Source organism: Carcharodon carcharias, chromosome 16 (genome assembly GCF_017639515.1).
Source record: "Carcharodon carcharias isolate sCarCar2 chromosome 16, sCarCar2.pri, whole genome shotgun sequence".
NCBI classification, from domain to species: Eukaryota; Metazoa; Chordata; class Chondrichthyes; order Lamniformes; family Lamnidae; genus Carcharodon; species Carcharodon carcharias.
In genome coordinates, this window is record NC_054482.1 from 46,876,001 (window position 1) to 46,903,981 (window position 27,981).

The 27,981-nt window shown below is 42.4% G+C and overlaps 1 protein-coding gene across 1 annotated transcript in view; it reads left to right on the top strand.

The window, feature by feature from the left end:
• LOC121289448 (laminin subunit gamma-1-like) overlaps positions 1-27,521 on the top strand; it is an 87,816-nt gene extending 60,295 nt beyond the window's left edge. Inside the window, exons 13-23 of the mRNA XM_041208946.1 lie at positions 2,716-2,872; positions 3,914-4,119; positions 6,044-6,120; positions 6,244-6,381; positions 8,835-8,979; positions 11,177-11,326; positions 12,924-13,038; positions 14,686-14,885; positions 16,573-16,731; positions 20,089-20,188; positions 22,977-27,521. Coding sequence (XP_041064880.1) covers positions 2,716-2,872; positions 3,914-4,119; positions 6,044-6,120; positions 6,244-6,381; positions 8,835-8,979; positions 11,177-11,326; positions 12,924-13,038; positions 14,686-14,885; positions 16,573-16,731; positions 20,089-20,188; positions 22,977-23,230 — 1,701 coding nt within the window. The 3' untranslated portion in view covers positions 23,231-27,521. The remainder of the gene's footprint in view (positions 1-2,715; positions 2,873-3,913; positions 4,120-6,043; positions 6,121-6,243; positions 6,382-8,834; positions 8,980-11,176; positions 11,327-12,923; positions 13,039-14,685; positions 14,886-16,572; positions 16,732-20,088; positions 20,189-22,976) is intronic.
• The last annotated feature ends 460 nt before the right edge of the window (positions 27,522-27,981 follow it).

The following is a 27,981-nucleotide window of genomic DNA, read 5'->3' on the forward strand; positions in this document are numbered from 1 at the left end:
CGATGTGAGGTCTGTTCGACCCTCCCTGATCACCGTAGGTGGATGGGCACCGAGGTGGGATACCTGGTGCCCAAACCACTGCCCACACGAGCACTGACCACCTGAGGTCAATGCCACTGTGAGGGATTGCGGGTATGAGCGCAACCTCAGGAACCCCTCATCCTGCCCCTGAAGCTGCTTCTCCTTGAGAGTTGCCACTCTCTCTATGAAGGAAGCTTGGCGCTCATGCATGAGGCTTAATTCATTGGCTACCGTCCACATGGACTCCTCCACCACTGACACCAAGCCAAGCACAGCCTCATGTATTTCCACCAGATGGTCCTGCACTCCCAGCCGCATCTCATGAGTTGGCTGCATTGCGGGCGACTCCAGAGGTACATCATCAGCCATGGACTGAGCATGTGCCTGGTCCCCTGCAGTCCTCTGACTGCTGGCGCCATGGGCACTCTCTGTCACCGCAAGCTCCTGCAGCGACTGTGAAGTGCCCTCACCGCTGTGCCCCAGGACATTAGCCAAAGATCTGATGCCCACTAGTGTGCCTGTACTTGCGCTGGTGCCTGCCTGGCAGAGATGGTGTGACACTGGTGATGTTGATACTTCATGGCCCTCAAGTGCCAGAGCGGGCCCCTGCTGCTCCTGCTCCCAGCTGTGCGCCGATGATGCTGAAAGGAAGAGTAAGGAAATTCGATCAGTTAGCGTGCAGAAAATGTTAATGTACATGCCTATCCCCCGGATCATCATGCGTTCATCATTCTACATGCACGGGGCAAGTCATGTTGGTTACGTCACTCACTCAAAAATCAGCACTGCTGGGTCACTACTGGTGACATGAGTGCTGGCCACACACACCTGCCACAACTCCAGCCTCTTTGGCTCCGGTGGACCTGGGCGCATGATGCCTCTCTAGGTTGAGGGTCTCCTGCTCGAAGCAGCTCAGCAGCACTATCTGGACTGGCCCACCCGCTTGGCAGTGTTGTGAGAATTCTCCTCCTGGAAATGAGAAGAGAGCATTGATAAGTGATACTTGTACCATGAATCTCCTCACGGCAAGCCCAGTTGGCCATTGCAGTGGTCCAATGCATCCTAACTCCGGTGCTGCCGAACACTCTCACAAATATTCCAGGTGTGTCCTTTCCACCATCCCCCCACTCTTGGCCACATGCTGCCTTTATCACACTTGGGAATATACAGTTTAATCTGCCATAGCAAGGAGGCACAATAACGTGGATCACAGAGGGCAGCAGGTCGATCTGTGCCACACCACCTTGAAGACCCCCTCCCACTATGTCATCACCCTGACTTCGACATGTCCTGGAGTTCGAGCACTGCGCCTGGGTGCAGATCCTCCAGATTGCCCCCACCACAGTCATGTGGGTCTCAGTTCACCACATGCTGTGGGTGCAGAACCCATCTCATCACCACCCTCTCAGGCTGACCAATTCATAGGGAATATCTGCAGGCCCGCCCAGCTAAGGACACATGCCATCAATGACTCATTGCATTCAGGCCAGTCAGACATGGGTGGGGCACTGGGTGGGGAGAAGCCTACATGATGGGTGAAGTGAACGATGCCAACGTGCTACTCACCCTTCCTGTGCACAGCAGGTCATTGAAACGCTTGCGGCACTGGATCCATGTGGGCCACACCCATCATGGGAGCTTATAACCTCCACTACCTCCTCCCATCCATGTTTGGTCTAGTGGGATGGTCTGCTCCTCCTGACCTGGGGGATGAGCACCTCCCGCCATGCTGCCACCTCCTCGAGGAGGGCAGCAAGGCAGTCATCCGAAAACCGGGGTGCACTTTGACCACCCGCCCTACCCTCATGCATAGCCAGCCTGGATCTGCGTTGGCCCCGGCCATGTACAGCAGCCTTGGCGTGGCTGCAGCTTGCCCTTTAAACAGGCCACTGGGTCGCCATTGGACCTGGCACCAATTGCCGATCTGCCTGCCACCTGCCCACTCCCACTGTCCCCAAGAGCCGCGAAACACGCTGGATGGGCCTTAATTGGCTCGCCCACATAAAATGGCAGCGCGGACCCTCAGAGTCACAGAAGAAACAATTCACAAAGGAACACAGGGAACTATCACCCCCCACCAATTAACTTCATCACTCATATGTTATCAGGATAGCCTATTCATGAGAAATAAATCACACCAGTGGGCTTGCATAACCGATGTTCTGTATCCTTCTCACTTCATTTTAACATTTTCACTGATGTATTTTAAATCCCTAAGCTTTGAGTACTTACCTTGAAATGACAGTTAGCTTACATTTTCTGTCATCCTTCAGATAGAACAATGCAATGAAGGTAATTTGTACTTAAACCTTTAAAAAAACACTTTTCTAATGAAATTCTAACTGTGCTCTTCCTACACTTGTTTGCAATTTCCTCATAATTGCAAAAATTGGAGATTTCAAATTAAGGCATTAAGGAATTATGGATGATTATATGTTAAATCAGCATTGCTGGTCAGGTTATGGAATGCCAATGACTTGCTCTCTGGTATCCTAACACAATTACTTTCAGATCTTTCTGCACTCACAGCCGCTGCCTCCTTCCAGAGGTTTAAAAAGACCATGAAAGCTTTTAGCTCCGTTTATTTGATGGGAAATTTTGGATACTAAGGAGTGTTTACTGGCTGATTGTTGGAATTTTTCTTTGGTTTCTTGCTGAATGTTTTTCATGTCTGATTCTGTGTCTACTGTTTAGGTATTGAAACACAAGAATGTGGTTAGAGATCTGGAAATTTTAATCTCAAAAGTGAAGGCAAATGAGAACCCATTGAATGACAAGCATTTTGAGGAAAGATTGAGGAAAACATCAATCGTCCTCAGCCAAATGATGATTGAAGCTAAAGAAATTGAAAGTAATTTTTTTTGGCTTAATAACAAAACACTTTAAAGGTTGTAAGACTTATATAAAATAAAAACATAAAATTATCTTTTCTCCCTTCATTTTCCCTTCACCTCCTTCTGTTTCCCCCTCCTCAATCCCAAGCTAATGGGTCTGTCCTTGACTGAGGAGACACCTTCTCCAGGCTACTGTTAGACCACCTCTTAGTAGCTTTGTGTGAAAAATGCAGTTTGACTTTCTTATGACTTTACCTCTCTGGGGAGCCTTGCTTTCTGTCAGTGTTAGATTGCTGAGAGTGATAAGGTCTCATTTGTTCAGATTTTCTGTAAAAATCAATCAGGAATATCCAAGGTACTTTTTGTTTCTTTAGTAATTCTATCCACTCCTTTCCTGAAGGCGTGATACGTGATGGAATGTAGTTCTCTGGATCCTTCATTTACCTAAGTTGGGGTGGAGAGGAAATTCTCCGTTTTTTTCTTGTTATTGACTCTGTTGTCTTTTATTTGCCTCTCCCAGGAGATTGCTGTGTGATTGGGGATAGGTTGGGATTGGTGGTGGGGGGAGGGTGGGAAGTATAGAGTCATGATGCTTCAGGCTAGTCTTGTCCTGCTTGTAATTTTTGTATGTTCGTATGATATTAACTTCCCTCTAGCAATGCATTCGATTGAGCATTATTCAGATATGATACTTGGCAGATTTGCCAAGCCATTTTGGACATAAGAAGTAGCACAGCCAAACCCAACCCTGATCATCATTTAACATCTATGATTGGGCACTTTCCAGTAAGGGTAGCAAATGGCCTTGGGCACTCTGGTCGATATTTTCCCCCTGTGAATTCACAGGTGCTGTGGTCATATTAATATCCTTATCAGCTGAGAGCAACTACCTTCATACAGATTGAACCTGGGATCCTCCTGGTCTAGGTAGCAAAAAAGAACAGATTAGTTGGTACAGTTGCCAGGCAGAAGTGACAAGTCCGGGGATCTTCAAGAGGTACAACTTGAAGAATGTACGGTATTTGCCCTCAGTAGTAAAGATCTGATTCTTTCTACAGTCATTGATGAAAACAATCTTAACCAATTGGAAAACATTAACAAGGAGCTGGGTACTGAGACATTTAATCTGGACAACATCGGGAAATCTGTTGATGAGACTAGAAGGTTAACAATAACATATGAAGATCGTATCCGAAATACAGACAGGTTGCTAAGCAATGTCAGGACAAAGATCCAAGAAAGCAGGACAGAAATGGGCCAGATGGTAAGTCTTCATGAGCCAAAAAAGGGATTTTCTTCTTAGTTGAAGGTAAAAACTCAGTCAGTAACCCTAACGTTTACAGAACAGAAAGAACTATAGTAAAAACACTAACGTTGTCAACAACATAGTTGCTTTTTAAATTCATTTACAGGATCTGGACGTCGCTGGCTGGGCCAGCATTTATTGCCCATCCCTAATTGCCTTGAGAAGGTGGCAGTGAGCTGCCTTCTTAAACCACTGCAGTCCATGTGGTGTAGGTACCCCCATTGCGCTGTTAGGGAGGGAGTTCCAGCGACAGTGAAGGAATGGCGATATATTTCTAAGTCAGGATGGTGTGTGAATTGGAGGGGAACATCCAGGTAGTTGATGTCCTTGTCCTTCTAGATGGTAGTGGTCGTGGATTTGGAAGGTGCTGCCTTAGGAGCCTATGTGAATTTCTGCAGAGCATTTTGTAGATGTTACTCACTGCTACCAGTTCGTCAGTGGTGGCGGGAGCAAGTGTTTGTGAAAGGGATGCCAATCAAGTGGGCTGCTTTGTCCTGGATGGTGTCAAGCTTCTTTAGTGTTGTTAGAGCTGCACTCATCCAGGCAAGTGGAGAGTATTCCATCACACTCCTGATTTGTGCTTTGTAGATGGAGGACAGGCTTTAGAGGGTCAGGAGGTGAGCTACTCATCACAGGATTCATAGCCTCTGACCTTCTCTTGTAGCCACAATATTTATATGGCTGGTCCAGTTCAATTCCTTATCAATGGTAATCCTCAGGGAATTCAGTAATGATATGCGATGGAATGTCAAGGGCGATGGTTAGATTCTCTCTTGTTGAAGATGATCATTGCCTGGCATTTGTGTGCCACAAATGTTACTTGTCAGCCCAAGCTTGGATATTGTCCAGGTCTTGCTGTATTTGCACATGGTCTGTTTCAGTATCTGAGGGGTCACTAATGGTGCTGAACATTGTGCAATCATCAGCGAACATCCCCACTTCTGACCTTATGATGGAAGGAAGATCTTTGATGAAGCAGCTGAAGATGGTTGGGCTTAGGACACTACCCTGAGGAAATCCTGCAGTGATGTCCTGGAGATGATTAACCTCCAACAATCACATCTTCCTTTGTGTTAGGTATGACTCCAACCAGTGGAGAGTTTCCCCCTGATTCCCATTGACTTCAGTTTTGCTGGGGCTCCTTGATGCCACACTTGGTTAAATGCTGCCTTGATGTCAAGGGCAGTCAATCTCACCTGGACCCAGGGCAGTCCTGGCATCTTAAAACTTCGAAAATTCACAAACTCTGGACTAATGGTAAATGTTTTGAGACTTGCAAGTTATAACACAGCTCACTAGTATGACACTGTCCCATGTTATGACTGTCTCTTGTTATGACACAACGACTTGTTATGACACATCCCTTGTAATGATACAGTCTTAATACAAGAACTACGTAAGAAAAGTGGTTGAACCATCTGGGTGGTTGTACAAATCCTGGAGGCTTGACATCAAGTTATATCACAATACTCCAGACTGGCTCTCAAAAAACATGTTAACTTTTTACAGTAGCTCATGTGAAAAGTTGCACTGCTCATTGTGAAGCTGAGTCATCTACACCAGGATAGTAAACAAATTCAATCCCTGTCCTGTGCTGAGTTTGCTGATCTCAGCTGGCCTGTTACCATAATTAACTTCAGTAGCCCTAGATTAGCTTCAGAGAGTGAGGGGATTTTGCTCTCAGTGGTATAAAGTGACTCCTACAGAAAAGTGTGTTTATGTGGAGTGAACTTTTGGACAAAATAATAGAGTTGCCAGCATCCAAGGAAAGCATAATCCAGCACCTTCAGGAAGAAGGGTGATTTTATTTTGTTAACTTTTAATGTTTGGAGAGCTGAGATTTTGTTGTCAAGTGTAATAAGTGGCATGTTATTTCTTACAGCCGTTATTGCCAACAGGTCCTGTTGGGGGCAGTAACCTGGTGGGTCTGGCACATGAGGCTCGTAGATTGGCAGATAAGTAAGAGTGGTCTTTTTATTTACATTCCGATCTTCAGCACATTTTCCATTCCCACTTTCATCTCAAAACTTCACAGCAAAATATTAAGAGCCTTTCTTTTTGCTTTTGCTTTTCTCTATTTAGGCATATGAGAGATGCGGATGACATAGAACAGTTCAGCAAAACTGCCAACCAGTCATCATTTGAAGCCCTTGCACTAGTTACTCAAGTAATCAAAGATGATCAGAAAACCACACAGTCCATTAATCTGCTAAATCAGCTGTAAGTGGGAGCAAGTTTTAGTGGGTAATATCTGAGAACACTAATTTGAATGCTTGTATTATACATTTTTCTTTCATCTCACTTAAGCATTCTCTACATTTTGAATCAAAAGGCTGTAAGAAGTTTATTGACTGGAGACGATGGGCTGGAATTGCATCCCTGAGGCGGGTAGTGGGAGTTGGGTCTTGGGAGAAAGTGGCTACAAGGATGGGATTTTCATTGTTGGGGGGGCGGGCGTGTGCTGCAGTCAGGCCAGCCAACCAGGGAAAAGTTTGCAGACAGCCACAGGAGTTGCCAGATATGGAGCCAGGCTGCTTAAAAGGTCTGCCTCGGTGCTGTGGATCTTCATCCCAGTTATTATAACAACAGAAAGGCCTTCCAGCCCTTACCCATCACACATCCTCACCCACACACTCCCCATGCCCTATCCATGGCACTTCATGCCTCCCACCCACCCTCATGTCAAATTATGCCTTCCAAACAACTCCTTTGGCCCCCTCATGCCCCCTATGCCAAGCTATGACCCACTCCATCCTATGGCCCCTCACGCCTCCTATGCAAGGGTATGCCTCCCAAACAACCCATGACCACTAGCTTCTGGAAGGACAAGGGCAGCAGATGCATGGGAACACCACCTGCAAGTTCCTCTCCAAGCCCCACACTATCCTGACTTGAAACTATATTGCTGTTCCTTTTCTATCGTTGGGTCAAAATCCTGGAACTCCCTTGCTAACCCTTATGGCCGCTCATACCTCATGCCACTGTATGCCCCCCACCCCACCCTATGGCCCCCCTTCCCCCCATATCAAGCTATGACACTTCCATATCCATTCACCCACTATATTCTGTATAGAAGCAATGAATGTTATAATTTCAGCAGGGCGTGTGAACAAAAGCTTTAAAACAACAGTCATTCATTAATAATGTTCCACTGTCTTAAAAAATTCCCTTTTTACTACAGCCCAATAAAAGTGCAAGTCATCCATACCCTTTAAAGTATCAATATCAGAAACCGCAAGCATTGAAACCACTTTATCTTGTGTAAATAAACATTGTGAAACTGACAGTATAGATTAGAGAGCCAGAACTGTATATCAAGCAATGTTCTCCCTGGAGCTCAGGTGTTTCAATAGGATAATAGATTTCTGGGCTCTCAGCCAAGAATACATAATGAGGCTTGCCTGACTCCATGAAAATTGCAGAGGATTAGGATGCCTATCGCCATTATGGAGCTGGCCAGATTGGGCGTGCAGGGTGCAGGCTTGCAACTCGAACCAGCCCACACCCTTAAAAGACAATCTCAAAAATTGGAAACGCTGAGAATCAGGTTGGGAATTCTAGAATCGGAACCCGCCCACTATTTTAAAAGGGCTCCCAAGTCATCCCAACTCAGTGAAAATCCAGCCTGGGAATTCTTCAAAGTTTTAATTAATGTTCAGCTGAAACCATTAATATTCCAAATTGATTTTGCAAATGCAAGAAAATGCACTTGTGATTTGGTAATGTTTCCAGTCAGAATTCATAGAACCGAGACAGGCAGCTTATGGTGGAGCTTTGAATTACAGTGAGTTGAGTGATGTTCATCACCAATGAGCATGTACTGATTGTTCTGTAATATAACCCACGCTCTCTACAAATCCACTAAGGGCCATCCAGAAAATGTGCTAATTATGAAGCATTTTTAAGGAAAGAATAGCTACAATGTTTCTTTATCAGTAAAAGAACTGTAAACAGTACAGTGAAAGTTTTATTATCTGACAGTGGAGGGAACCCCAATTCCAATTGGAAAATTTGTACATAGTCACGAGAGTCCAAGATGTGACACAGTATAACACAGAAATACCCTGAATATAGGAATGAAGACAAGTGTAATCAGGGTGACCAACTGATTCATGTTTTAAGGGATTGTCCCTTATTATGACTGTTCCAGACACCTTTTGTCCCACATTTCAAGGACAGCCTGTGGAAGACTGATCATGAGAATATCTAGGGTGAATTTTAATATTTCGAGCAGGACTGAAAGTGAATGAGTCAGCCAGCAGAGAGATGATAATGTTATGACTCAACAAGATAAGTTGTAAGTTTTAGATAATTTTAACCACCACCCTCTTTGATATTATGTTCTCAAGAGCTCCCTCCCCCCACTCTCCGCACCCCTCTCTCTGAGTCACCAACACACCCTCTCCTTCCTTTAGTGTCCCTTTTTTTATTGCATAAGAGTTGGTCACCCTGAGCATAATGCAAATAACAAAGGGAAAATTTGTTGTTGAATCACCAAGAAAAGATAGAAAATAAATAACAGAAGATAAATTAGTGGGCTATTAAATGAGGCAATATCTTGGGTAAAGAATTGCCCTGTGAAAATTCTGGCATAGATTTGAAATCCGTATAATGAATGCTACACTGCATGAACCTCTTTTTTTGCATGACTCTAAGAGATATCATTTTGTTAGGTCTAAGCAAATCCATGATATGGCAGTGGACCTAGATGAACAAGCAAACAGGATAACCACAAAAGCCCAGAAAGCCAGTGAGAAGGCTCAGCGGATTTACAATGAACTGAACAACTTACCAGCAATCGATATAACTGCCCTTGAGGTAAATAATATTGCAAGTCTGTTTATTGGAAGTGGGAGCTGATCCATCTTGGTGATTAGTTAATGGATCCAGGTCAACAGGTGGAATCTTCCATCTCCAAGTATCTTGACACCAAACAACTTTGGGAGCAGTGCTGATGTCACTGGATGGCAAACTAAAGGTTGCACCCATGATTTCTTTTTTATTATAATCACATATCCATTCATTAACGATGATTGTCAATTTATTCTTAAAACTTTCCCTTGCTTACATGGGGCTAAGATAGCAGACCTTGGGCCTCCTTAATTCCTGAAATGCCTCAGTGCATCAATGCATTGCTCAATCTGGAGTGAATCCATAAAGGTGAGTTGTGGTGAGCTCAGATATACTCCCTGGTTTGTGCTGAGTTAGCTTATCTCAGCTGGGGTAGATGTGAGATGCAACAATAAGGTTCAGTATCTCTAGGCTAGGGCAAGTTAAACAAAATCAGCTTCTCACTGCTGCTGACTGTATAATGAATCCAGTTAGATGATGGCTATCAGGCAAGGATAACATCAGACCCAGCTGATCCACCTTAATGGTTGAATAACCTATTATCCAGTTTCAGACAGGGTAAGACAGTCAGCTCATTAACAGAAAGCTGTAGGTATCTGCAGAAGTTAATTCCTTTATGAAAGGTGCTAGGTTTTTTAAAAAAATAAAAATTAACTTATTGAATTGATATATTTGGGGTTGTGAATCTATTTAAACTTTGACTTTCCTCTTTCCCAATATAAGAGTCACTGAGTGGATGAGCACTGAACAATTTATCGGAATGGCAGGGTAGCTTGAAAGTTTATATTTCATATTAAGTGAGAGTGACTGCATGTGACATCAAGGCAACATTTGACTGATGTGGTATCAAGGAGTCCCAGCAAAACTGGGGTCAATGGGAATCAAGGGTAAGCTCTCCACTGGTTGGAGTCATACCCAGCACAAAGGAAGATGGTTGTGGTTGTTGGAGGTCAGTCATCTCGGTTCCAGGGCATCACTGCAGGAGTTCCTCAGGGTAGTGTCCTAAGCCCAACCATCTTCAGTTGCTTCATCAATGACCTTCCTTCCATCATAAAGTCAGAAGTGGGGATGTTGCACATGTGTTCAGCAACATTCATGATTCCTCAGATACTGAAGCAGTCAATGTCCATATGCAGCAAGATCTGGACAATATCCAGGCTTGGGCTGACAAGTGGCAGGTAACATTCGTACCACACAAGTTGCCAGGCAGTGACCATCTCCAACAAAAGAGAATCTGACCAATGCCCCTTGACATTCAATGGCATTACCATTGCTGAATCTCCACTATCAACATCCTGGGGGTTACCATGGATCAGAAACTGAACTGAACTAGGCATATACATACAGTGGCTACGAAAGTAGGTTCGAGGCTAGGTATTCTGTGGTAAGTAACTCACCTCCTGACTTCCTAAAGCCTGTCCACCATCTACAAAGCACAAGTCAGGAGTGTGATGGAATACTCTCCACTTGCCTGGATGAGTGCAACTGCAACAACACTCAAGAAGCCTGACACCATCCAGGACAAAGCAGCCCACTTGATTGGCACCCCATTCACAAACATTCACTCCCTCCACCACCAATGTATAGTAACAGCAGTGTGTACCATCTACAAGATGCATGGGAGGAACTCACAAAGCCTCCTTAGACAGCACCTTCCAAACCCATGACCGCTACTATCTAGAACGACAGGGACAGCAGATAGGTGGGAACACCACCACCTGGAAGTTCCCCTCCAAGCCACTCACCATACTGATTTGGAAATGTATCGCCCGTTCCTCCACTGTCACTGGGTCAAAACCCTGGAACTCCCTAACAGCAATGTGGGTGTACCTACACCAGACAGACTGCAGCAGTTCAAGAAGGCACTCACCACCAACTTCTCAAAGGCAATTAGGAATGGGCAATAAATGCTTGCCTAGCCAGTGATGCCCACATCCCATGAATGAATAAAAAAAAACATTTCATGGGGTCCTTTTGTCCACTCCACCTTGTCTTGCCTTGTGGGGAAGCCCAAGAGTAGCTGTGAAATTGGGAATAAATAGAGAAAGGAAAGAGATGAAGTTTAAATTAAATAATAAACATTATATATAAATATGATGGGAAATTCCAGATGTTTACTGGGGGAAATAAAAAAGCAAAGCGTATCCTTGTTTTTGCCCCTCAGAATGAGGCAGTTCAACTTCAGCTTCAAGAAAATGCCATAGGACTTGAACTAAATGAAAAGCTTGAATTACATGAAATATTCAAGAATAATGTGAACGGTTTCAGGAGGAACATCAGAAAAATTTTGGACGAAGGAGAAGTAGATCAAAGGGTAAGCCCTTCACCACAACTGTGATAAGAAGTTGCTGGGGAGCATTCATGTGTCATTTTGTTGCTCAGTGTGATATGAGAACTGTGTCACTGTAAAAAAAAAAATTGTGCTTTTTTGCATGTGATGCAATTGTAACAAAACCTATGCCTTGCTTATAGCTGGCTTCTTCCACTAGGAATAAAGGCACTATACCTGTTAGTAGTTTGTTTATAAACAGCAACCTTCATAATCACAAAGTAAAATTGCTGTAATAACTCAGCTCCTGACCTCATTACAGCTTTGGTTCAAACATGGACAAAAGAGCTGAACTCTTGAGGTGAGGTGAGAGTGACTGTCTTTGACACCAAGGCCGCATTTGTCTCAGTGTGGCATCAAGGAGCCTTAGCAAAACTGGAGTCAAGGGGAATCGGGGGAAAACTCTCCAATGGTTGGAGTCATACCTAGCACAAAGGAAGATGGTTGTGGTTGTTGGAAGTCATTCATCTCAGCCCCAGAATATCACCGTAGGAGCTCCTCAGGGCAGTGTCCTAGGCCCAATCATCTTCAGCTGCTTCATCAATGACCTTCCTTCCATCATAAGGTCAGAAGTGGAGATGTTCACTGATGATTGCATAATGTTCAGCACCATTCACGACTCCTCAGATACTGAAGCAGTCCATGTCCAAATGCAGTAAAACCTGGACAATATCCAGGCTTAGGGTGACAAGTGGCAAGTAACATTCACGCCGCACAAGTGCTAGGCAATGACCATCTCCAACAAGAGAGAATCTAACCATCGCCCCTTGATGTTCAAAGGCATTACCATCACGGAATCCCCCACAACAACATCCTGGGGGTTACCATTGACCAGAAACTGAACTGGCCGAGCCATATAAATATTGTGGCTACAACAGCAGGTCAGAGGCCGGGAATCCTGCCATGAGTAACTCACCTCCTGGATCCCCAAAGCCTGTCCATTATCTACAGGGCACAAGTCAGGAGTGTGATGGAATATTCCCCACTTGCCTGGATGAGTGCAGCTCCCACAGCACTCAAGAAGCTTGACAACATTCAGGACAAAGCAGCCCACTTGACTGGCACCCCTTCCACAGACATTCACTCCCTCCACCACTGACGCACAGAGGCAGTAGAGTGTATCATCTACAAGATGCTCTGCAGAAATATACCAAAGGTCATAAACAGCACCTTCCAAACCCATGACCACTACCATTTAGAAGTCAAGGGCAGCAGATAGATGGGAACACCACCACCTGGATTCCCCTCCAAGTCACTCACCATCCTGATTTGGAAATATATTGCCATTCCTTCTCTGTCGCTAAGTCAAAATCCTGGAACTCCCTCCCTAACAGCACTGTGGGTGTACGTACACCTCATGGATTTACAGCAGTAATGCTTAATTCTGACGAAGGGTCATATGGACTCGAAATGTCAACTGTATTCCTTTCCACAGATGCTGTCAGACCTGCTGAGTTTTTCCAGGTATTTTTGTTTTTGTTCATGAAATAGGCCCTCAGGTGTGCAGAGAAGTTGCAGTTATGGTTTGCTTTTAATTCTCTGGATTTATTATAGTATTTTGACAAGCTTCATCCCTTTGCAGACTGCTGACATGTTACAGGCCAGAGCAAATGCTGCTAAGTACCTGGCTGAAGAGGCTGTTAAAAAGGGGTCGTACACATTGGAGCAAGTTGATCGTATCTTAATTAATATAAGAGGTATGTAACTAGCATTTGTACTTTCAGGATAAAATACCAAACGTTGCAATTGGCTACAAACTGTTTCACCCACATGAGGAGATCCGAGTTGCCTATTTCATTAGCTATTCACAAACATTCACTCCCTCCACCACCGACACGCAACAGTGTGTACTGTCTACAAGATGCACCGCAGGAATTCACCAAGCCTCATTAGACAGCACCTTCCAAACCCACACCACAACTATCTAGAAGGATAAGGGCAGCAATAAGGGCACAATCACCTGGAAGTTCCCCTCCAAGTCACTCACCATCCTGACTTGGAAATATATCACCGTTCTTTCACTGTCACTGGGTCAAAATCCTGGAACTCTCTCCCTAACAGCACTGTCGATGTACCTACACCACATGGACTGCAGCGGTTCAAGAGGCAGCTCACCACCATCTTCTCAAGGTCAGTTAGGAATGGGCAACATATGCTGGCCGATCCAGCGAAGCCCACATCCCATGAATAAATAAAAATAATGTATATGTGAGATTTTTCCTTGTATTCCTCTTGTAAAATTATCTTCTAGTTGTCTCAAAAATATCAGTAACAAATTTGCATTATATTGGCCCCCACACAAAATGAAACTTTGACCATATGCACAACACTCACGTTCACAGCAATGTAAACAATATGGTTATTATCAATTGCATCATAGCAATGTCAAATCCAAAGAGAAAATAGCAACATAAAGTGTCTTAAACTATTATTGTATCCTTTGCCTCATGGAGAACGGATGAAGAATTACAAAAGAAACAAAAAAGAATTCAAGAGGCTGCCCCCGTGCACACCTACCCACCACCCAGCCCACCCGCCCACCCCACCCCCCCCCCACCCCTCCCCCCTGCTCCCATATTTGCCCCTACTTTACAGTTACAAATATCATGGTAGGAGCCCTGTCACTATCTCTTGATTTAGCAGTTTTGGAAATTTTAGATTCAAGACTGAGAATAATGATGATAGAAATGCTTCAACCTCCTCAGAGTTGCAACATAGTTTGGAAATATTAAACTGGGGAGCCGAGCACTAATAGACACTGCAACTGGCCTTAGACTATGTAGGTCTCTAGGCAAGTGGAAGTGGACCATAATCTCCTAGTGAAGGGAGAAGAGGAAATATTTCTTGTTACATTGATCTACCTTTAAGTGACAGACGCAGTTGGTTCAATTAAGGGACAAAATAATTTCTTGGCCCTTAGATTCTTTTCTCATCCTATGCTTTCAGAAGATTCACATGATGGCAGACTGAGCAATGGAAATGTGTAGTAGGAATTGTTTTTCTGAGCTTTGGGCTGAGGACACATTGCTAATGGAGCTTTACCATCCATGTGACATGGGATTGCTTGTTGCTGACACAGAGTGCCTGGCTTGGAAAGTGTTTCATTCTCCAGCAAATATCTTTCATCTTGCTAAGTACAAAAACAAATTACCAAAAAGTAATTTAACAAAAAAGCCAAAATGAGCGGAAGAAATTGAATATTTAATCCCAACAGATATCATTGTTCGTGACTCTGTTTTCTCATTTGACTGAAATACTGAATTAGGTCTAAAGAATGTTCCCATCAAATGTGATGACATGAACTATTCTAATGTCATTATATGCTGTTTGTTTCGATATTGCAGATTTTAACACAAGAGTGCTCAGCAATAAAACAGCTGCTGAAAATGCTTTGCAAAGAATACCTGATATCATCAGGACCATTGATGGTGCCAACACAAAGACTAACCAGGCTGAGGATCAACTGGGAAATGCAGGAACGACTGCCAATGATGCCAAGGGAAAAGCCAGCGAAGCAAATGCTATTGCCAAAGATGTTCTGAAGGTACCGCCCTTTGCAATTAATTTTCAACTCCGTTAAATAGTATGAAATCAAAAGTTGGCAACTTGAGCAACTAATTTGCTTTGCAACTCTTTAGTCCACTGGCTCTTTATTGATCCTTTTAGCTGTTGTACCTTGCATGGAAAAATCCAAACACATAAAGGGAGCAATGAATATTCCACTGATGATAGAAGTCATCCAGTAACTTCAGCAGCTGCTGTCATTTTTCTGGTTCAAAACATCTCCGCTGTGAAGGAAATAAATACAAACTCCAGGGTCAATGCCTTCTGTGGGGAAAATAATCTACATTTGTTTGTGTAACAGTATCTGTGCTTACTTGTTGTCATTTAAAATTCTGGTTCACATATTTTTTTAAGACTATTTTCTTTGAACAAGGAACTGAGACTTCATCATGAGGAGAGATTGGAAAAGTTAGGACTGTTCTCCTTGGAGCAGAGAAGGTTAAGAGGTAGCCGAATTGAGGCTTTCAAGATGATGAGAGGTTTTGATAGAGTAGATAGAAGTCAACTATTCTTTATTGGGAGTGGATCAATAACCTTATTTCAGGAATTCAAAATCATTGGCAAATGATTTCTAGGGGAGGTCAGAAGCCATTTTTGCTACTCAGAATTTTCAGGATCTGAAACACTGCCTGAAAAGGTGACGCAAGCTGATTCCATAAATAATTTTAGAGGGGAGTGGGGCAGTTATTTGAGGAAGCAGAACTTACTGGGTTACAGACAAAAAACAGGAATGTACGACTGCATGACTGCACTTTCAAGGAGCCAGCACCGGCATGATGGGCTTAATGGCATCCTTCTGTGCTGTAAGTTTCTTTTCCTGTTGAGTTCTTGTATTTTCTCACTTCCTACATTGGTGTCCTTGTGTCATGCACCATTTCTCTCCAAGAATACTGTTGTTTCTTTGCAAAACATTTGTGAGTGCAGTGAAACTGGCCCAAAGTGACTGACCCTCCTGTTTTTGCTCCTTTTGTTGGACCTTTCACACCTCATGCAACCTTTGACTGATAGAAGACAAGTTCACCCAGATGGAAAATAATGCTTGTGTGGATAAAGGATGAGGACTGCACCAGGAGCAGTTGTAGTGTCATACACGGTTGATTTGACTGCCAATACTCATCTAGGCTTGTGCAATTATATCCCAGCACAATTCATCTCCTTCAGTGGAGGGAATTTTTTTTGGAAAAGAAAATACAGAAAGTTCTTTGAAATATCTCCTTTGCACCCTAAAGTGCCAGGATATCAAACCAACCTACAATCTGCATTATTCAACCCTGACTAGTTGCAATTCATTGATGACATTTCCAAGGTTAAAGCAGTGCAAGAACCATCATGTTCCATAAAATATTTGACCATTCCTGCACGCACTTATCTTAAAAATCTTCAATTTAATTCCTTACTATATATTTATTCAGCTGTATTTTAGAAAAATGAGTAAACACAGTGTGGCTGCGCATGCTAAACAAATGTGATTGGGGATAATGCATTAAGTTTCATTCCTCCTGTGCTGATATAATTTATCAGCAATAAAATCTTCTTGAATGTGTCATCATGCTTTATATTGTCATTTTTTGCAGCCTGAATAATGTTTGTCCTGTCCAACAGAATCTCTAACTTTAACAATAACCTTCAACATGATCTTTTGTTATTTTTTTCAATCCTATTAACAGAGGGCTGTCAAATCTTTAGATGATGCAGATGATATATTAACTGATACGAGGCTGTTGGATGAAGAGGTGGAAGATATGATTGAGCAGCTGAAAGGTGTGCAGACTGATGTAGCAAATAAACAGAGATTTGTGGATGGAGATGCGGTGGTGGCAGAGATGGTGAGATCTTATGGTTTATTTACTCTAATTTACTGTTGAGGTTTTGTTTTTGTGCCTATTACCCCTCTAAAAATCCACTTGCTGTGATGTGACCAGCTGCTGGGTTATGAGCCTTGGAAAGGCTGTCACTAGTTTCTGTCCAAGAGAAACAAATATGTAGATCTGGGAAAAGGGTAATGCAATATTCCATAAGTCTTTATATTATAGTATTGAACAATTAGAATGGGGTTATTGGGTAGCAAAAGCAACGGATTTGCTGTGCACAAAATATGAATATTTCTTCTGAAGTGCAGTATTTTGTAAGTTTATGAAAACAAGGAATGTATATTACTGCCTCCAGCCTACTAAAGGAACCAAATGTTATAGAAAAACATTGAGAGATTCTGGAATAACATCGTATTAGAACAAAGCATATCAAAATCAAAAATAGTAAGTAAGAAATACTGTACAAGCTAGGAAATAGTTCTGTTGTTAACTTTGGCTGAAAGTCCTGTGTGGAGGCACATGTTAATGTGCTTGTTAGAGGTTCTCTAAAATTTTTGAGTTCATCCTCTGGAGTTGAAGTTTGCTTTCTCATACTCATGCAGAACCCCATGCTGAGCTAATGCTTTTATTGGTCTGGGCACACAGCCAAGCATGGCTAATGAGATCCACCCACCCTTGCCCCAACTGAGGCCTGGCCACCTAAGGGCCACTTCCCATCTGGCCACAATTTTTAGGTCAGTAGGAGGAGGTCAGAGATGGGGGAGGAAGCATGGCAGGTTAGCCTGCTCAGGCCTTGGGCAGGATGTGTGAGCCTCCCTCATGGCTCTCCTTTCCTGATTGTGGGCTCCCCTCCCTCCCCCAACCCCCACAAGGATCTCTGCACTCACCTTGTGTCCCCTGCCCCCCACCCCCCACTATCCTTTGCAACCTGGATCCACACCCCTTACCCCACTTTGCCATGAGGTTTCCATTCCTGCCCCCACACAGAGTGTTCAGGGCTTACTTCCATCCTGGGCTCCTGGTACTTTGTTTCATGACATTTGATGTAGTCTCAGTAGTGGCCACTCTCCCAGATAGGAGCATAAGGCCCACTTTCAGCCAACCAACATTCCACAGAGCTTTAGATGGGTGTAGATGGGCAGCTGGGTGGAATTTAAATTCAATTAATACAAATGAAATCTGATATTAAAATATAGCCTCAGTAATAGTGACCATGAAACTATCATTGTCATAAAAACCCATCTGGCTCACTAATGTCCTTTAGGGAAGGAAATCTGCTGTCCTTATCTGGTCTGGCCCACATGTGACTCCATACCCACAGTAATTTGTTTGATTCTTAACTGCCCTCTGAAGTGAAGGCAATGAGGAATGAACAACAAACTCTAGCCTTGCTGTTCATGTCACATGAAAGAATAACTCTACCAAATTCCTTTTGAAATCATTGATCATCTTCACTTCCACCACCTTCGTAGGCAGCAAGTTCCTGGTCATTATCACTTGCTGCATAAAAAAGTTCTTCCTCAAATCTCCCTTATCATTTGCCCAAAGCCTTAAATCTACCTCCTCTAGTTCTTGTACCATCGCTAATTGGAACAACTTTTCTTTGTCAACCTTATCTAAAACTGTCATAATCATGTACATAATCAGACCTCCCTCCAGCCTCCTCTGCTCCAAAGGGAAGAACCTCAGCTCTCCAACCGAACCATGTAACTGAAATTCTTCATCCCTGCATCCATTCTGGTAAATCTGCTCAGCAACCTCTCAAGGAACCTCACATCCTTGCTAAAGTGTGGTGACCAGAACTGGACAAAATGCTATAGTTGTGGCTTAGTCTTTGCTTTATAAATGTTCAATATGACTTCGCTGCTTTTATAATCAATACCTCTTTTTATGGAGCTAAAATCCCATATGCTTTGCTAGTTACTCTCTCAATATACCCTGCAACCTTCAAAGATCTATGCACTTGAACTGCAATCCCTCTGTCCCTGCACACTCTTTAAAACTATGTCATTAAGTATATATTGGCTTTCCTTATTCCTTCTGTCAAAATGCATCACCTCAAACTTCTCTGTATTAAATTTCACCTGCCATTTGTTTGGCCATTCAGCTTACCTATCCATGTCTTATTGCTGTCTTAATATTATCCTCATAGTTTGTCACACTCCCAAGTTTGGTATCATTAGCAAATATTGGAATTTTCTTCTGTATTCCTATATCTAGTGGTCTTGGCACTGAACCTTTGGGGAGCACCACTGTCTATGATCTTCCAGTCTGAAAAACAATCATTTCTTAAGCCAATTTTTTTAATCCAAGCTTCCTATTCCATGAGCCTCAATATTATTAGCAGCCTTTTATATGGTATTTTGTCAAATGCTTTCTTAAAATCCATATAGACAACATCCACTGAATTCCCTTCATCAATCTTTTCTCTTACTTCATCAATATTTTAGTTAAGCACAATCAGGATTTTACAAATCCATGCTGGGTCTCTCTAAGTGCCTGTTAATTTTTTCTCTGGTTTTCCCTTCTAAAGCCTTCTCACCATTGATGTTCAGCTGACTAGCCTGTAGTTACTTGGAATGACTTAACACCCTCCCTCGAACAAGGGTGTTATATTAGCCACTTTCCAATCCTCTGGCACATCACCTCTATCTAAGGAATATTGGAAGATTATAACAATCCCTTCCGCTATATCCACTTCTTCTACCCTTAGCAACCTGGGACCAAGCCATTCAGAGCTGGTGACTTATCCACACTAGGCATAGCCAGCCTTTCCAATACCTCCTGGCCTATCAATTTTCACCACATCCATTACATCTGCCTCTCTGCTTCTACCGATATTTTGTTAGCATCTTCTTCTTTAGCAAACACCAATACAAAACATTCATTAAACATTCTAACCGTGCCCTGTGTCACTAAACATATCTCACGACCCTTGTCTCTAGTAGGCATCACGCTGCTTCTTTGGTTCTCTCGCCTTTCCCTTTTGTTGGACTGAAGGTGATGTTTTATACTAGAGGATCATTCAGTAGTGGATGGCATTCCCTGTTACCTCAATGTTCATGTAAGACCCTGAGCAGTAAATATTGACAGGATTTTTAACATTAGATGGCTAATCCCGGTTTTGTCCTTGCCTGAAGACTTCTTCTGGATATTCCTTAGTCAGGATAACTGGTATTGGCTAAGAGCAGGAGCTAAAGTTTATTTTTCTTTCCTTAAGCCCCATGGTGCTAAGGCTTCATGCCCCATGAGGCATCATCCTCATCACATCCAGGGCAAAATTGAGAAATTTAGATCAAGTTTGGAGCTGTTTTACTCTGCAAGCTGTTATCACGTGACACAGTGCACTTACCCATGAATTTATTGTTCCAGGTTGCAGACACTGTAATTGATGCCGACATGAATATAGCAAGTGCAAAGGATTCCATAAGGAAAACAATGGATTTGATAAACAAGTTACTGCTTTCTATGGGTGAGTGTAACAAAGTTAAGAATTGAGCTAGACTAATGCAAATGTACTGAAATCCCATTGTGCATCAGGTGTTTGGAAACAAAAAAGTTAATCATAAACTTTGTCAAAAAGGCATCACTACTGCTGTCCAGTAAGGGTACAGTCCAGTGCGGGTACAGTCCAGTGAGGGTACAGTCCAGTGAGGCTGCAGTCCAGTGAGGCTGCAGTCCAGTGAGGATACAGCCCAGTGAACGTACAGTCCAGTGAGGGTACAGTCCAATGAGCGTACAGTCCAGTGAGCGTACAGTCGAGGACTCCAAGGCCCAGATTTTTGTCTTTGAGGTGGGTAGCTGGAGTCAGAAAATTTCCCGACTCAGCAGACCCACCTTGATAGAAAGTGCGCCATCAAACCCAATTTTCACTCTGGGGGAGTGGGTGTGGGATGGAGTCAGGACCGCTGCCCCTGGAAGAAGATTGCTGAGGTGGGCTGTGTAAAAGGCCTGTCTTAGTTCTCTGGGACTTTGTCCTGCTTGTTTGCTTATGTTTTAGGCCCTATGGCCCTCAACCCCTCTCATCCCACCCACTCCTCATACCACCTCTATGCCAACTCATGCCCCCCCACCCAGCCCTAATTGCCTATCATACCCTCCATGCCATTTCATGACCCCCATCCACAGCCAATGACTCCCATGTCCTTCATGCCAACTCATGGCACTTCCATGCCCATTCACCCAGTATACACTCTGTACAGAACCAATGAACCCTATATAGGCACTACTTGGAAAAAAAAAGAAAATTAAATGCCCATGGCCTGGACTATTGGAAGGAATCAACTTCCAGAGACTTCAACCCCATCACCCCATTAATATGTGGCGAGGTCTCTGCTCCGTCATGGCTGCCAATGCCTCAGGGAAACAGGGAGAGGGAAAAGAAAACAGAGATAAGCGAGAAATTGCTCATGTGATGGATGATGTGGTGTACAAAGGCTTTAGCACAGTTAAGTGAATACGTGAACAAGGAAGTCACAAATGGCGGGACTTTACTGTAGTAATAATGGCATACGTGGAACTGCTTAAAAAAACTCATTCATAATTTTCTTTAAAAACTGCTATTACTACAACACTACTAAAGGGCCAATCAACCAGACCTTTAAAATATGAAAAACAGAAGCTATAAGCTTCATTATGCTTGGCTGAGAGTCCAGACTCCCATTAAAGGTTTTATGTTACTGATACAGTTTGGAAGAAGGGAAAACTTTCCCTGATTGACAGGTTAATGATGTTACAATAAGCTTTTCTCAGTGACCTTTTTTTTCTAAAGGCTCGATGTTTAGTTACACAAGATAAAGAGATGTCAAGTAATTATAGCTTTGGCTACTGATACTTTAAAGGTCTGGTGGATTGACACTTTTATATTGACACTTGTAATAGCAGCACATTTTTTAAAAAAAGAATTATGAATGGGTAGTTTTTAAGCAGTTCAATATATGCCATTGTTACTATAAGTTTCATTGGATCTGTACAGAGTGTATAGTGGATGAATGGACATGAAAGTGCCATCAGTTGACATGGAGGGTACGCGGAGATGTTGGTCATAGGTGGGGGGGCATGGCTTGGCATGGAGGGACATGAGTAAGACCTTTTGACCTTACCTTTTAAAATGTTCTCGAATCTAGGCTATTGTTCATGCCTTCTCTGAGGGGCCGTGGACCACAAGCCATGGAGAAGTTGGCCCGACTCCACGAAAATTGCAGGGGACTTGGAAATGCCTACCCCACAATGGAGCCGGCCATGTCCGGAATGCAGGGTGCAGGCTCGCTACCTTACTCTGTGCCACTGAAAATTGGGGGTTCTGGGAATGGGGTGGGAACCCCAGAATCTGGTGCCGTCTGCCATTTTTAAATCTTCCCCTGCCCCCATTCCAACACGGTCAGAGGCATGATAATCCGGGCCCAAGTCTCTACCATGGACTTACTTTTGTTTTAAGAAAGCTTGTTTTAAGTGCCTTGGCAGGAGGAAGGGAATATCCCACTAATATATCACTAATGTAGAAAGTGAGCTAAGCTGAAATGGAAAATTGCACATATACAGCGTGATCTACTAACTAACAGAATTGAGCATGATTCACAAGCTTACAGTATACAGCTCGTGCCTCTGTAACTAATAGTATACGATTCACTAACTGATTTGGACACATTGTGTACTATAGCTCTAACACACTGCACAAAGATGAAGTCCTGCCCTGTTAGACTTTTGAACCTGAGTTTTTGTTTAGTCTAAGGGCAGGATTCTTTATGCGCTTATTCCTGGGTGCCTGCTGGGTGCATACCAATGAGCAGTCTGTTCCCAGGTCTTTGGCAATGCTATTCCATGCCAAATACCAGCACACATACGATGTCTAATGTTGAGCCTCCCATTGATTTTGTCTGCTTCTGTGTGAGAAAGAGTTTGCCAGCTTCAGCTGTGATTGGGATTGGGAATTCAAGGGTATTTGAGGTATGCATCAGTTTATTGATGAATGTTTAATACTAGTTTTGCTAACTTATTGTAAAAGATCTTATACAGTGTATTTGAAATGGGACATCCTCAAAGTGTCAGAATGTAACACCTGATTCCCAGAGAGTATGCAAGACTAGCCTGTGAAATCTCAATCTCACAATCTCCACTATTATTACTGAAATATTTGTAGCTTTACTGGTAGCTGTGCCTATCTCATATCCATCCTTTCTCATGTCGCTCTATCCCATATCTCACATACTGTTTTGGTCATGAAAACACTGTTTATATCAATTACATTCTCTCTTTTGCAGGTAACTCAGCCAAGATTGACATGACTAAGTTACAACGTATAGAAGATTCCCTTCAGATCACCAAAGATCAATTGATCAATGAACTTATGTTGAATCAACGACATTTGGAGGAAGCCACCAGACAGCAAAAAGAAGCAATAGCAGCTTTTGATCGAGACATTGAGGATATCCTTGGAGATATTAAAAACCTAGAAAACATTAGAGACACTTTACCTCAAGGATGCTACAACACTGCAGCCGTTGAACTGCCCTAATTCCTTAGCATTCTCCCATAGAAGCTGTACCGCTAATATTAGTTATAAAAAATTTCTATTTTTAAGGAAAAAACTTTGCAAACCTACATTTTATGCAACATTTTGCCAGCATCAGACACACAGATAAAATATGAACACAGCAGCAGTCTTTGCAAAAATAATTACTTTTATACCCAAATTTGACTAAATCAGATGTTAATACCAGCAGGCCCTTTCTGTTATTTATTCTTTGTTGCATTATCTACTATGGTGCTAACTTCACAGTATCCCCACTCATACCTAACTAGCTTGCAACAAGAAGCTAAATACTTAATTTATTTTCAAAAATGAAGTCAGTTATTAAAATACTGGACCAGATAATCATGAACTATTTTTCAAATCTATAAAATGCTGCAACATTGCAAGTTATAGTTTACCATTACTGGGCCTGTATGAAGTTCTATTTAAAAAAAGGCAACACACAGCAGTATTAAAAACAAAAAAAAACTGCGGATGCTGGAAATCCAAAACAAAAACAGAATTACCTGGAAAAACTCAGCAGGTCTGGCAGCATCGGCGGAGAAGAAAAGAGTTGACGTTTTGAGTCCTCATGACCCTTCGACAGAACTTAGTTCTGTTGAAAAGCAGTATTGATTGTTTCATTGCCATACCTTGGCATTGATTCTGACACCATCATTAATATTTGAAATCTGTTTCTTTCTGCAGTGGCATAAAGTCAATATATGTCCCATATAATATAATTTTAGTGTCCTTTGCATCATTTGTGTAGAATTGGCAGTTATTGTGTGCTGCCTGTGTGAATCAGTACTAAACAGTAATTTAACAAGGGCAAAAAAACTAGAAAACTGCTGTCTATGTTGTTCATGGATTGAGCTGAGGCATTGACTAGTTCAGGTGGAAGGGAGGGGAAGAGATATCAGTCAAGGTCAGTCAATCTTGATCGTTACTTATATACAGATATCAGATAAGGAGACCTCCTATGGGTGGATTGCACTAATGACGTTCACTGTCTAAACTGACACATGAAGAATAGCCACTTAAGTGAATTACTGGAAATCTGCTGGTTCCTAATGAACCAAATGAAATTCAGTCCCTCCTGGAGAGAACAAAGCAACATTGGAGTGGGATAGAGAAATTATAAGAAAGGAAAACTAGGTGAAAATCTTCTGTATTCAATTTAAATGCTACTGATTAAACCTAATGTAGATTGACCGCTCCTATTATCAATCCTTGTTCAAAGGGTTTGTTTGGTTTTTAAATTTGTGAAATTGTATAGAAAATAACCACTCTTAAAATTGGTTTAGGTACTTTTTGAACATATAAATCTTAGCTGGTGTATGTCCTCGAGCAGCTTTCTGAGATTTTAAGCCTTCAGCGCCACATGTAGATTTGGTGGTGTGTTGATCTCTATATTTCACCCACCAACCTGGTTTCTCCCTATTCATTTTCTCCTTCTCTCAAAGGCAAAGCACACACATTTCAGTCTGGCCTTCTGCACTTTGTACAGGATTGTATGCAGCTACAAAATGAACTCCTAGCTGAGATCAAGTAATAGAGATCAAACCAAATTATATTATGGAAGAAGGAGTTAATGCTTTACTTCAACAGTGGTTGTGGAACAGAAATCATAGGCAAGGAAATCCAGCCCTACAATAACTAAAAGCTGGTATGTTATCTAACATACCTGTATTCAGACAGATCAGAAAATGACAATGACCTGTAAAACATGTTTCAAATTGACATACCTGTATGAGTTCAGTTCTGTTTGGGAATTTAGTTTCTATTTATCAGATCTTTAATATGTGCAGATTCACCCAGAAATAATGTATTTTGCTTATTTTCACCAGTTATCATTTGTTAATGAAAAATCAGTGCTTATTTTTTGCCAGAGATTATGAGGCTCAATGTTGGATAAAAATAGATGGAGAACTGTTCTGTCAAAGTTTGGTCACTGAATTTAATTAGGAACATAGGAATTGCTTGATGTAAAAAGATACCTAGTTTGCCGTCCTGATATAACAATAATTGAGTTGATAATTAATTATAGCAATCAATCTTTTATCTATCTATAACAAATCTTGAACTAACACGAGGAAAACCCAAATGGTGGAGTACTTTGGAAACCAAAAATCCAAAGCTACCTTTCCCCCGCAAGCACAGATAGAAAAAAAATCTCATAATAAATTTGAAGAGGAGTTTTGCTTTTTATGTGGAACAAATTCTAAAAGATCCAGCATGTGCTTATGCTGCCATCAAACCATTGATGTTATGTTTTGTTCAGATTTCCAGGGCTTTGATACAGTTTTTGGTCTTGACGATATCCTTCCTGCTATACTTAAGACAGGATGGAACTACTGAAAATATGACAATTAAGTGTTCAGTAGCAAGGAAATAACAGGAGGTTTGGTTGGAGGGGTGGGTAATGAATTGTATGGTAGAACCATTGTAGATGCTTTCACAATGTGTTTATGATGTTGCCATCCACATTGACAAGAGCTTTTCCTTCCTTGCCAATATTGAATCATTTGGCATCCACCTGCCAGTAGATCTTCAGAGCCTTAGTTTGGAAAGGAAGCACAATTACTATTATATGTGATTGAAGAAATTGCAGAGCTACAGAAAAGACCAGAGGAACGGGGCTAACTGGATAGCTCTTTATAAGAGCCAGCACAGGCATGCTGGGTCAAATGACCTTCTTCGGTGCTGCGTCATTTTATTTTTAAGAGCTGGATTTTTACTCAGAGCTGGGAAGGGAGTGGGGGAACTAGATTGGGGCTGGGAAACCAGAGTAAGTTTCCCTCAGGCCCTACTGAATTTATTTTCTCTGATCCCAACCGATTGAGAGGCTGGCTAGCTGACAGGCAGATAGACCTTCGGCAGCAGGATTATAGAGGAGGGAGTGAGGGATCAGAGGCCAGGATACAGGTGTGGTTGCGAGATCAGAGGCCTGCAAGATTGGAGGCTTGGGGTTGGATTGGAAGATTGGAGGTCTGTGGGATCAGAAATTGGGGTGAGGTGATTTGGACAATTGAAGGCCTAGGGGCGAGACCGAAGGCCTCATCAGGATGATCAGAAGGGTTGTGCAGAGTGTCCAATTGTAGGGGGTTGGCAATGCATGCACACTGAATCCAGCAGGTAAGTAGAAAGCCACCTCTCCCCTGGGTCCAACAACCCTCACCTTCCTTTAGCTGTTGGGTTTCCAGAGGCCAAGAAAACCTGGCCAACCAGAGTTAAATTTTAATTGTGGACCAATCTAATGCTACCCACCTCATTATAAAATTTGTTACACCTGCACTCCACTCACATCTTCCATCACCCCACCTCCATTAGAGCCAGAAGTGAGCTAGTTGGAGGAGGTTTGGAGTCACGGTTCAGATTTTTAACACTTTAACCTTCCACCCGACCCAAACCACCAGTTCCTTGGATTTAAAATCCCCCCTTTCCATAAATTATTCAAAAGACTGAAATCACTGCAAGATGCAATGTGTATTTGTGGCCATTTCCTTGACCTCAGCCTGTGTCCAAGGGGATTGTGCCAGATGAAATCCGTACATTTTTTTTATTTAGCAACTGACTTCATGAATTCAGCATCTTGATTGTTGAGCCTAATCTTTTTTATTCAATATGATTTGCTAATTTAAGAATACACAAAACAGTCCTTTTTAGAAATGCTCTTGGATACATTATAGCCTTTCACAGCATTAAGCTCACACCTTATATTAACATTCATATTCTATTCACATCACACAACCTCAATCATCAGGCCAACCTTAAAATATTGCTAGGAAGCATTTCTGTCTCTTGGCTGATTTGGTGTGCTTGAGGTTATGAAACTTGTTAATAGACTCTTGAAAACAGAATGAACACAGAATATGATAAAATCAAAGTGATTTGACCTCATGGGCTGCACACCAATGAAATTGTGTAGTATCGAACTAAGTAAAACATGCATTATTTTAGTACCTGTTCGCACCCCCAGGATGTCTCAAAGTGCTTTATGACCAAGGGATTATGCTCAAAGTGGGTGCACTGTTCTACGCAGAAAGCAAGAATAAGAAACTGCTGCAAGAATCTAGATATTTACACAGACATGTTTATTTGTTAGGCACCCATGTCCATATTCTGTATCAAGTTTGAAAAGGCTGGAGTTTATTCTCCTCCAGTACTATTCCTTTTGGACGAACATACGAAATAGGAGCAGAAGTAGGCCATTTCGACCCTCGAGTCTGCTTCGCCATTCAATAAGATCATGGCTGATCTGTTTGTGTTTTGATTTCCACATTCCCATCTAACCCCGATAACCTTTGATTCTCTTGCCTAACAAGAATCTATCTACCTTCATCTTAAAAATTTTCAATGACCCCGCCTCCACCGCTTTCTGAGGCAGAGTGTTTCAAAATTGCACAGACCTCTGAGAGAAAAAAATTCTCCTTATCTCTGTCCTTAGAACGGCAATCCCTAATTTTAAAACAGTTCCCCCTAATTCTGGACTCACCTACAAGAGGAAACATCCTTTCCACATCCACCTTGTCAATACTGTTAAGGATCTTGTGACAAGCTGGTTGAACATTTCAGTCACAGGTTATATTTGGGAATAATGTACCTATTGTAGTAATATGCTAGACATTTTCATACCTTTTCTAATTTATTTTGAAATACACAGTGAGTATGCGATGTGATCATGTTATTACATGACATTGGATTAATTATAAACTGAGTCTGGAGAGCTGGATACTCTTCGTCTGTTCCAA